General features: G+C 36.8%; 1 protein-coding gene across 2 annotated transcripts in view; it reads left to right on the forward strand.

Moving 5' to 3' along the window:
• Window positions 1–11,638, forward strand: part of SEC14L1 (SEC14 like lipid binding 1) — an 81,101-nt gene extending 69,463 nt beyond the window's left edge. For both annotated transcript variants that reach the window (XM_020965921.2, XM_020965922.2), the window contains 4 exons: window positions 668–802; window positions 7,981–8,232; window positions 9,306–9,484; window positions 10,031–11,638. In XM_020965921.2, coding sequence (XP_020821580.2) covers window positions 668–802; window positions 7,981–8,232; window positions 9,306–9,484; window positions 10,031–10,136 — 672 coding nt within the window. In that variant the 3' untranslated portion in view covers window positions 10,137–11,638. The remainder of the gene's footprint in view (window positions 1–667; window positions 803–7,980; window positions 8,233–9,305; window positions 9,485–10,030) is intronic.
• The last annotated feature ends 760 nt before the right edge of the window (window positions 11,639–12,398 follow it).

Here is a 12,398-nt window from a genome sequence, read left to right on the forward strand (position 1 = left end):
GTGACTAACTACACGCTTAAGCTCTAGTATTTATTTCTATAGTTGTTCAAAATACCAGTGGCAGTGATTTTTGTTAGTGCAGGGAGTCCATGAATTTTATGAACTTTGGAATCAAGCAAGTCACTGGGGAAATTTATAAAATGTGAAGTTTCTGACTTCAGTTTCCTTTACTAAACAAAATTAAAGGAACAAGTATCTTGTTTCCTCCTCTCAGTAGTTATAGTGTAGCCTTTTGACTTATGGTTAGGCTAAAGTTTTGGTTTTTTTCCCAATACAGTATAATTTTTTAAAGTAGTTACACATCATTATTATTGTGCCATTGAGAATCCATTGAGAATGTTTCCTTCCCATAATTATTATACTTCTTTTACGATTGAATAAAAAGTACTATAGTAATTGAGTGAGGAACCTTCTACATTCAAGTTTGGCAATGATTTTTTGGTTTTAACTTGTTCTCATTTAATCAAAGGAAGGTTTATATATTTAAGCAGCTTGCAGAATACTTTCCTTCATTCTAGAGAATATTTTGCTTCAAAGATATTATTTTCCTTTTTCTAACCATTTCATAGGAGTAAAGCATATCAGGGTGGATGTTTGCCAGTATGTTTGGTTTTCAGAATATTAGTATGTGTTTCTAGAACTTTACTTGGTTTATTTATATTTCTAGTGTGAAGTGCCAGAGGGTGGGCTAGTTCCCAAATCTCTGTACAGGACTGCAGAGGAACTGGAAAATGAAGACCTAAAACTCTGGACTGAAACCATCTACCAATCTGCAAGTGTTTTTAAAGGAGCACCACATGAGGTACTGACTGAACCCCCTTTCTTTGTACATGCCACCTAAAAATAAGTCTTAATTAACTACTGTTTCAGCTGAAGGAGGAAAAGGGAAAACTTTTTCATTAGTATATTGTCCTAATGAGAGCAGTTAGTTTGGAAGATTTAACTGAGTAGCTTCTTCATAGCAATTGAGAAATTAATGCTATTACCAAGGTACAGTTATTACTTGAAGTATAGGATAGATATATTCTGCAATATTGACCACAAAGCCATCTGAGAAAATATTAAACTCCATTTCCTCACTGAGATATTATTAATACAGTAAAGGAATATATTCAGGGGAATAAAGTGTGGGGGAAGAAGAGAAACACACTTCTCCTTGCTGTTAGAATAGAAAATTTGTGCTTCCCCTAGTGTAGCTCGTAAGATTTATGAAGCTAGAAGCTGGAGATGCCTATTCCCTGACATGGGGCCTAGGTACCTTCTTTGAATTTGGCAATGATACCTTCCACATTGTATGTGTAAATATATGCTGTATAAGACAAACTCATGTCCCATATTGCTAGCGTCTCTCCTAATACAGTCTGCACATTATATTTTTGCAGCATGTCAGTAGCATAATTATGTTGTCATGTAATTGAACAGCAGGTAGAAAATAGGTACGTGAAGTCGGAGCAATATTCTAACCCTCTCCCTATGCAAGTTAGGCTATTTTTTCCTTAAAAGGTATTGAAACCATCTGTGAGACTTAATTGGCACAGGGGAATAAAGGCTCAAGCTGGTAACATTACTTTTTTGTCTCCTGAGTACGAATCATCGACAGAAGCTCCATGCTATCTGACTCTTAGCTGGCAGACCACTATGGGCAACTTATAGACAAGGGAGCTTTGCTTATCTGAATAAACTTGTAGTCTCTTCAATGCATATCATATCCTCATTGAATATCATTCCCCTATTATGGTTAAGTAAATCTCCTTTTTGTTAGCTAGTGGATGACCTATACAAGTGTCTATTTTGTTTCAATGTCATACTTCAACTATCAGAGGACTGGCTTGAGTCAGACCCAGCCCATAACAGTATGCCTTATTTAAAATATCTATAAGGTAACATCAGAATTCTGTTCAGTAAGTCTTGAGGGTAAGGTAATCTGTGTCCACTTCATTCTCTACTTTATACCACTGAAATGGAATTTTGCATATGATCTTACACACTTTGCAGTATACTTACATCCTTTTATTATTAGGGAATTGGCCTTGTGGGGAGGGAGGGAAAATGTGATATTTTTTTTTGTATGTGTCTTTTATAAAGTAATTGCCATACTATGAGATCTAAGTGACTTCCAAATGTTTTATGAGTCAGGAGTCACTGGATGACTGAACAAATTACTCAGTCTTAAGTTATCCTATGATCTTTAAAAAGTGATAGTCATTCTTAACCACATGATGACTCTACATAGCTCACTTAGATAAAAAGGAGAGATTCTTGTCTGCATAGTGAGTCTTAAGGGTCCCACTGTAGACCAAGAGTCTGCTATAGGAAGTAAGTTTTCCTGAAGGAAAATTGTTCTTTATTATTCAGTTAACACATCACCAGAAGGATGTTATTTATTATGATTTATTGAACCTACTACTTAAGGAAATTCCAAGGTGATAACTAAGCCAAGATAAATATCAATGATACAAGGTCATCTTTTTGTCTGCCCAAAAGATAGCCTCTCTTTAAAACAAAGTGACACAATAGCAGATCAGGTGGCATAAAGAAGACTTATTTAATGTGTATGTGTGAAAGAACAGTTAATTCTTGTTAAATTGCAAGTTCTTTAGTGAGTAAATCATTATATAGATTCTTTTCATTATCATACCACTACCATATTAATATTTCTGTGCCCTTTTTTGATCGTCACTAGCCTGTAGTGGCTCCTCATTGCCCACAGGATGAAATCTGAATTACTTAGCCTCACACTTAGGGCTCGCCAGTTTATGGCCTAACTTATTTCCACTATCAATAGATAAATAATATAAACAGATAGATAGATAATGTAAATAAATAAATGAATAAATAAAATAAGGTGACTTGCATGCAAATGTCAAAATCATAAAACTGAGATTCCTTGAAAGATGTAACAGCAGAAAGAATGTATTTGATTTGATCCTCTTATTAATAATCAAGTAAAGTATAAAATAGTGAGATGTATACTTCCCAAAAGGTGTTTGTCATGGATGGTATCCAGTTCAAGTCCACATATAACTGAGATTCCTTATAGATCTGGTAGGGTCCTCCAGCTATTCATGAATGACATTGTACTGATTGAGTCAAATCCTAGAGCATTGCAAAGTGTTATAAATCACCCTAAAAAGTCCCCAGATGTCATCACAGGAAAACCAAATATAGAAAAATTTCTCTTGTCTCAAGTCTTGTATGTAGTTGAATGTAAAACTCAAAGTATCTTATCAGTATCTTAAACAAAAATATTCTTCTAGTGCAGGAGTTCTTTTTTTTAATTAATTTTATTTTTTTCCTTTTTTTTATTAATTTATTTTGATTTATCAATAATCACTTCCATAAGCTTTTGAGTTTTAAATTTTTCTTCCTCTCCCACAAGACAGCGCACAATCTGATATAGACTTTACATATATATATTCCTATTAAACATATTTTCACATTAGTCATGTTGTAAGGAAGAATTAGAAACAATAGGATGAACCACCAGAAAGAGGAAACAAAACAAAACAGAAGGAAAAAAAAGAGCAAATAGTATACTTCTATCTGCATTCAAATTCCATAGTTCTTTCTTTGGATGTGGATAGCATTTTCCATCATGAGACCTTTGGAAATGTCTTAGATCCTTGCATTGCGGAGAAGGGCAACATCCATCAACATGGCTGTTACTGTGTATAATGTTCTCCTGGTTCTGCTCACTTCACTCAGCATCAGTCCATACAAGTCTTTCCAGGTTTTTCTGAAGTCTGCCTGCTCATCATTTCTTATAGCACAGTAGTATTACATTACATTCGTATACCATAACTTGTTCAGCCATTCTCCAATTGATGGGCATCCCCTCAATTTCAAGTTTTTGCCACCACAAAAAGAGCTGCTATAAATTTTTTTTGTACATGTGGGTCCTTTTCCCATTTTTATAATCTCTTTGGTATACAGCCCTAGAAGTGCTATTGTTGGGTCAAAGGGAATGCACATTTTTATATCCCTTTGGTAGTGCAAGAGTTCTTAATCTAGAGTCTGTGAGCTTAGTTTTTAAAAATATTCTGATAACTATTTCAATGAAATGATATCCTTTGTAATCTTATGTAATTTATTTTATGCATTTAAAAACATCCTGAAAAGCAGTCCATTAGTTGCACAACACATTCCTTCTCCCCTTACCTCCAACCAAAAAAAAAAAGGTTAAAAATCTGAGTTGCAGTAATACCTAGTGGCTACGTGTCATAGAAAATACCAGTTTGCAAAGAATTAAAGGCCACTCTTAATGGAAAGGTTCATGTCAGGTGTGAGGAGGCTGTAATGCATTGTCAGCCAAGAGAAGTGCTGTAATGGATGTTATTAGAAAGATATGATACCAGAAAAACAGCTGATGTCTCAGGTGGTCTTTTCCATTAGCCAGTGCCGTATTTTGACTTCTGCGACCCTCTGCATAGTTTAATGTGCTACTTTTGCATGAATTGCTGTATATAGAATTGAGGCTAAGTGATAGATCCACCCATCGTACATCATCATTATTATCGTTATTGTTTATTGTATACTGAAACTACAACTGTTGACCTCTAAGGGGAGGTTGGACACTACATTTCTAAGATGAAACAAACTTGTATTAAGTATAATTCATTTTAACTCTTTTGCTTCCCTGTTAAAAGTTTTATAAGCTCATAAGTTGTTTTTTTTTTTCTACTTTGCTTTGTGATGTTTTCAGAAGACTTTATAGCTACTGTCCCCACCCCTTCTTCTAAGGTTACAATAGCTTCTTCCAAAATAATTTTCAGGATTATTATTAGTACCTGAACTGGGCAGGTACTGCTGAACCTGAGAGAGCTGTCATTTCCCAAGGTCTTCAGCCACATATCATCTTTGAGCTAATTACACAGTTATTTATTTAGTAGAATAAAGCAAAGGATGAATTGTATAAGTTACCTTCAAGATTCCCAACAGAATTTTGAGGTTGCTTCATAAAAGTTTTGAGTGAGGCATAACAAATCAGAAGCTTCTCCTTCACCTCCTAAAGCAAAAACAAACAAAAAACTTAGCATTGATATCTGAGGGTATTGAAGGATTCGAATATGTGCAGTGGCGAAGTTGCCACAAGAGACCAATCATGAATTTGGAAGAGACTGTTCCACAAACTCATACAAGGATGTTGTGGCCTGTTAGCACTGTTAAACCTCCCAGTGTTCTCAAGATGTAGACTTGCTGTTGAGAAGTAGACATTGGAAGCAAATATTATTCTCTGTATGAGCTGGTGCAGGTGTGGCTCTAACACCAACACACTCTTAATTTAGGTTCAGTTTTGGGATGAAATAAGGCACTTGAGAGTCAGTGAGCATTTAACATGTCACAGCAAGAATATTCAGCAAGGAAACAGTGGTACTTAGCTTCTCTGGATGCAGCCCCCTTCATTTCCACCAGGAAATATGCAAGGTCAATAAATTAATCAGGGTTTCGCAACTTATGTGCCAAGTCTGAGAGGCCCAGACTACATGCAGCTGGGACTTTTTAATGCCTCATCCAGGAAGCTTCAGGGAAGCTGAGGCTGAAGGAAGTTGCATCAGGAAAACTCTGGTCCTATCACATGAGCAAAAACATCCTGCTTCAAATCATATTGCTGCTGAAGAATTGTCTTGTAACCCTCACATGGATGCTAGTGTTTACATTAGTATGGGTAAGGACTGGCAGAGGGCCAGGAACTCCACAGGCATCTGGAAGCATCTGAGAGGACTTTGGCAGCATGCTCATTCCTTGCATTTGTCCAAGGTCTAGTCAATTCTAACATGTCTTTTGCTGAAGGTCATTCAACCATGAGCTGTGAACTAGGTTTTACTTCACTCTCTTTGTGGCCTATTGATAACATTTATTATGTAACTGTCAATTTAGAGAACATTTGCTGCTAAATGTTGAGGAATGGGTAGGAAAGCCTGACCACCTCTCCCACTTTTAGAATTAGTTCCACAAGTGTAGGACAGTTAGTCACATGCTGAGACTGAAGACTAATAAAAATTTTTCGTTTTGTCTTTTCTCAAAGAATTAACTCAGTACTCTGCTTAGCTGTGGCATGTTTTTTTTATTACTTGTGTATGCAAAGAAAGAATCAGACCATGGATGGAGAAGTAGATCTCACAGCCATTTTCTCCAAACAAGTGGAATATGACGGACCAGTTTTTATAGGTTTTACGACTGGGTTGAGAAGACGAGAATAAATTGGGTGGGGAGGCGAGTACCTCATTAAAAGAAAGCGGAGGTTGGAAAAGTACAGTTTGGGGAGAGGGAAGTACATAGTTGATTGATGAAGGTATGTTTAGTGAGACAGCGTGACCAAATTGTTATAGTAACATTCTAGGAACAAATACTGCAAGTTTAGCAAGTGCTTTCCATCAAAGTCCTGCCTAAGGGAAGCATTCTTTCTCATGATAGCACATTTCCCCATAGTTTCTTCATGTTAGCAATACCTGATCTAACCACAGGCCTTTGTAATGATGTCAAACTTTCTAGAAGCACTACAAAATAAGAGGGATCCAGGGTCTTAATTCCACACTTTGTATCTCTAGCACCTGGCAGAGTGCATTAATAAATGCTTGTTGGTTTGGGTTGAGTTATAGAGCTTTCCTCCCCTACTGATATTCATACAGTGCCAGTGTTTGAAGGCTCCCCTGCATAATTAATGGTGCTTCTTGTGATAGATTTACTGGAGGACATGGACAAGGTCACAAAGGATAGGAGGACATGGATAAGATGTAGTCTTCGTTATTCGAAGGAATATACATATTGATGAACTGTCAGAGCTATTGGACTATCTTAGAAATCAACCCTACTGATCTATTCACTGTTCCTAGAATACACTTTTATTTATGCTATTCCCCAAGATTGGAATGTCTTCTTAATTCTTGGAATGTTTTCTGTTTGTACTCCTATTACGAAGCCTTTCTTAAATCCTACTTCTTCCATGAGCTTTTCTCTAATCTTCCCATACTGAAGTGATCTTTCTCTTCTCTCAAATCCCATGACAGTTATTATCTTTAATACTCAATCATTTAAATGTCTTATAGCATATTTTCTATCTGCACAGAAAACCCTTGAGGAAATGCATCCTTGTGGTCCTGGAAAAAAAAGGAAAATTCTTTGCTGCCGCAATTTATAAATAATAAAAAGAAGAGAGAGGTTTTTTTTTGGTGGGGGGGTTCTTTTATCTTTTTCTCCTAGACCTTCTCTCTTGCTCCTATCTAAGGAAAAGTTGTAGTTGGATAGGAAAATACCAGGATGTAAAGAGCTAAATCTGGGGAAATTGAGATATGCAACCTTCCAAGCTAGTAATAATATCTTAGCCTTAAACTGGGAGTGGCCCTTTGCAGAATCACAAAATTTCTGAAGTTTGTTTTGGCCAGCCTATTTTCCTCCTTAGGCTTTGGCTTTTAGGAATCCCTCCTCTTAGTTTTCAAAACTCCCCTCCTTCTTCCCTACCCCAATAAAAACTTCTGTTTTCTGATTGGAGAACTCTAAGCTAGGTCACCTGATTTAAATAATCATACTAAAGTGTGATCAGATTTAATGCTCCCAAAGGTCATTTTCTTCAATTAGTTAAAAGGCCTAGAATGATATTAGATATGTTGTTATTGGTTTATATTTTGTGTTTAATTTTGGTAATCGGAGGTCTTGGAGGGGCGGTTTGGTGGGAAAAGAGAAGGAGTTTTCTTCCCATTTAGTCCCCTACCCCTACCCCTTAGCTAATGAATTACACTAAATCCCCTCCTCTAAAACATACACTTTGTGCCAGAAGAGAGATTGGGTAAAATAGTCATCTCTAAGGAGAGAGTTTAAGTTGAGATAGGGAACCCCAATATTTAAATTACAACCCCAAGATCAAAGAAGCCCTTACTACCATCTATATTGTAAGCTTCTTCAGGGCAGGAACAGTTCTTTGCAATAGTACTTAATTTACACTACGTGCTTAATGCCTGTTGATTTGATTTTTGTTCTTCACAGATTCTTATTCAAATTGTGGATGCCTCTTCTGTGATCACTTGGGATTTTGATGTGTGCAAAGGTGACATTGTTTTTAACATCTATCACTCCAAGCGATCACCACAACCTCCTAAAAAGGACTCTGTGGGAGCTCACAGCATTACTTCTCCAGTAGGAAATAATGTGCAATTAATAGACAAAATGTGGCAGCTGGGACGAGACTATAGTATGGTGGAGTCCCCACTCACTTGCAAAGAAGGAGAAAGTGTTCAGGTAAAAACCGTCTGTGTTGCCTTTTCCGGTGCAGGCATGTGGTTCTGAAAATAAGTCTCAAGCTGCCTTTCCATATGCTAGTTGAAGCTGGGAATTTCCTATGTTAATCTTCAAAGAAAGAAATTATAAAAGGAAGTCGACTTTTAGAGAGTTAAACTGGAACCCGCGATCAAACTAACAGATCCAGTGATTTTCATATTTAGAAGAAATGGAATTTATAAAGGTCTATTATATGCATTCATATCCCTAAGAATTTGAGTGTTTTTTCAGAAAACAAAACTGCACCAGTATTTGCCCATTTCCCAGGAAATATTTTCACACTATGTATCAGTCATCATCTTTAGTTTCATTGCCTCCCATTCAAAGAAAATAGCTCACAATATTTATAAAAAATTGCTATGTACATTTATACCTGGAAATTAAATGATTCCCTCTAAAATATTTTTGGCCAAAGTAGCCTTTGTTTTCTTAAGGAAATAATGCCAAAACAAAATTGAATAACTATTATTAAGCATGGCAATACATTTAAAATGCATTATTGATTCAGTTTTTTATTTGTCAGTTTATTGACTGGAATCATAGTTCTTCCAGTACTTTCTTTTGTAATAAGTCCATAATTTTGCTGCCTTCAGGTTTTCCCCACCAAGGATGAACATATTTTCTCTTTTCTAAACACAAAAGCTAAACTTTTTTTTTTAAAGGCTACACTTTACCAGTAGGTAGTTGGTGGAGTTCCTTCTATGCCATACCATAGTCGATCTGCCTCCAATTTCAATTTTACAGGAAAAGTGATTTCAGCAGTTTGTTTTATAAATTGTTAGTGCAAACAACAGTTAAATTATTACATATTCCTTAATCCTGTAGTGCCCTAGTGACATAATTGGGCAAGTATGTCAAGGGGAATACTTACTTAAATGTGTGAGTGAAATCGAAGTGGTGTATCTTGAGCATAGGGTCAGTGGAATGAGACTCAAAAGACAAAGCAGCTCTGCTTCTGTCAGACCCCAGAAAGAAAACTGATATGGAAGATAAGATTCTCTGCAGAAATCATTTTCATGTTCATTGGTTTCTAGGGCTCACATGTGACCAGATGGCCAGGTTTCTATATTCTACAGTGGAAATTTCACAGCATGCCAGCTTGTGCCACAACCAGCTTACCACGAGTAGATGATGTGCTAGCATCACTACAGGTTTCATCCCACAAATGTAAAGTGATGTACTACACAGAAGTGATTGGTTCTGAGGATTTCAGGTATAGGCTCTTCTTGTGTCCACAAACAGTTGCTGTATTGCACTGAAAAAAATGAACATATAGGGATTCCTCAAATGTTAATTCAGTCTGCTTGACCCTAAATTGTTTCTTAAGGGCTCTGTAAGTGGTAGCCATGTATTTATTTATTGTGTAAGGAGTTTTAGTATCTACACAGAAAGCTGTAGTAGGCACTGTGTGTTTGTGTGTGCGCGCGCACGTGCACACACATGTACATGTGTGCAGTGACAAAAGGACGGATGGGAAGCTAGAGGTAGAATTTAAACAAAAATTAGGAACCGTGACCTCTTGGAGTTTATAAATTTAGTACATGAGAAGATAATAAACAGTATAAAAGTAATTTTAGAAAAAGTGCTTCAGTATTATGTGGGATTACTCAGCAAAGGCTTTGTAGAGATAAGTTTTTAATTAGATTTTTGAAAGAGATGATAGTGGGAAAAGGGAGTATTTGGGGTTAATGTACAGTTCTTTGTTACTGAACCACAAAAAGATCTTAAAATTTCTTCCTTTCCATATGTTCAATTTCAGGGGCTCTATGACCAGCCTGGAATCCAGTCACAGTGGTTTCTCCCAGCTAAGTGCTGCCACAACCTCTTCCAACCAGTCCCACTCCAGTTCCCTGATTTCCAGGTAGTGCAGCAGTACAAGTGAAAAATGCACAGATGAAATGAGATGGCAGGACCTCCTCGGTGACAGCCAGCTGCACTACAGCATACTCAGCAGTGACATTTGTGCAAATCCCTCTCAGATCCTCTTAGATAGAAAAATAGTGGTTCAGATTTTAAATGCAGTGATTCTTGAACCTGAAGCTAACTCAAATAGGTAGTTTTAATTCCAAACCTAACTTTAAACTCAGTAGCCATAAATTTTGTATACAGTGTGCACAAAATCAAACTAAAGCACAAGGGCTCTTCTTGAAAAGAATAGTTTGTATACACTGATTAAGAAGTAGACCATTTAAAGTGTTGATGCAAAAAATTTTTTTTTCCAACAAACTCTACCATGGTGCATTAGTGAATGAATTCCTATGAGAACCTTCATAGATTAGACAGTTCCTTCTTCCTATGTAGGACAGAAACCTTCCAACTTGTCTCCCATAAATCCCATCTTTGTCGTTGTATTCTTTCTGCTATTCTTTTGAAATGTTCTACATATAACATGACAACTCACTGGACATCTTCCCCTCCACGAAGCCCTTTGTTAAATCTGGAATAATTCACAAACAGCTCCATTGGGAGCTTCCAGCCCTGCTGTGGCTGACTTCAAGTGTTACTTAATGAAAGGGATTTAAAGGAGGCTGCCCTAACTCGAAGGAAACTCTTGCATTTGTAAAACTGCACTTTCTTTGCCCTTCGCTACAATTTCCCAGCTCTCCAAATTGGCAGTTGGATTTTTCTGCTAGGAAAAATACATTTGTTTTCAGTTTGAGTTTTCTCCCTCCTCTTGGGAATTGTTCTTCGTATCTGAGATTCATCTAAGTCTGGACATTAAGTGCCCAAACTGTCTCCTGAACTTACTGTAGCTTCTCTCCTTGTATCCCTGATACCACAATGCATTCTTGAAACTTAATGTACTAAAACCATGGTCATCAGAACCTAAATATTTATTAACTAAAGGATATTTCATTTGGAAAATAGCATGTCACCAGCAGCCATTCTTTCTTGTAGTATTTTGTGGCATTCCCAACTCACCAGCCTAAATTTTGTTACCACCATCAGCATTTGCTGTTAATTCAGCAGAGTAGCTTTTGTAGAAGTCCTGCTTTGTACACAAGAACTTCCTTTTCTTTATAACAGAAGCTTAGTTTACATTACAACAGAATCCTCCATAGAAGGAAATCAAAACATGCAATTAGTTTACCTTTTACATTTTTCCCTTAAATTCCCAAAGACAAAAAAACAACAACCACCACCATGGCTTTTCTTTAATGTAATCCTGTTGTGGGAAAAGCAGGTAATTTAAAAATGTGTCCTAAAGTGAAACTGGAGAAGCCTCATTAATGATGATGTTGAAAGCATGCTTTTGTGTTGTTTTTAGAAATTGTGCCAAAACCTAAAAAGGCCATTATGTGTGTACCTAATGTTCATATCAATTTTGAACTGAATTGTTTTAAAAACAAAGAAATTTCTTAAGGCATCAGTTGGGCTATCTCTGTGGCCAGAGAGCTTTGGGGGGTGTGTGTGTCAGTGTGTCTGTGTACGCGCGCGTATGCGCCTGGGCCAAGGGGTGAGGAAGGGAGGAGCAAATAACAGATGGCTGAGAAAATCCAGCCTCCTGACACCAGTTAATTAAGTCCTTCCAAGGCTAGTTTATTTCCTGAAAGAATTCTTTAGCTTTTATGTTAATTTCCTGCCTTTCTAGACCTTAGCTGTTTTGCCTTTCATAGGATGAGCTTAACATTGGCACCAGAGTGTTGTTTTCAGAAAGCATGATAAAGGTTATTTAATTCGGTGGCATTTGTGCTGCTTCCAGATAGTGCTTCCTGTTTTCCAAGTTATAAGGACCTGAAGATGGTCCTCTCTTCTCTTCTTTCTCTCCTTATGTTTGTCTCAGATGGCGATTTTGCTGACAGCTGCAAAGAAAGTGCTTCACTCAACAATCTACATCTGCCCAGAGATGTTTGTAGAGCTATTTGAATTGTAGCCATTTTAAGTTGGCTCAAAAGTGACATATCTTTTTTTCCATGAGAATTTAATATGTCTTTAAGAGCCCAAAACCCATTACTACACAAATGTTTACAGGGTTTATTCATGAGGAAAGTAAGAATTAATTCTCCCTTTAAGAAAATTGATGTGACAAACATAATCTGATTATGCAGTTTGCAATTTGCCTGTATGATTTTGCTATTTCATCTCTTTTTTTTTTTCCTGAAGTGTGATACTATTACTGCTCTCAT

This window comes from Phascolarctos cinereus, unplaced genomic scaffold (genome assembly GCF_003287225.1).
Source record: "Phascolarctos cinereus isolate Bilbo 61053 unplaced genomic scaffold, phaCin_HiC Scaffold_5;HRSCAF=322, whole genome shotgun sequence".
Taxonomy (NCBI): Eukaryota; Metazoa; Chordata; class Mammalia; order Diprotodontia; family Phascolarctidae; genus Phascolarctos; species Phascolarctos cinereus.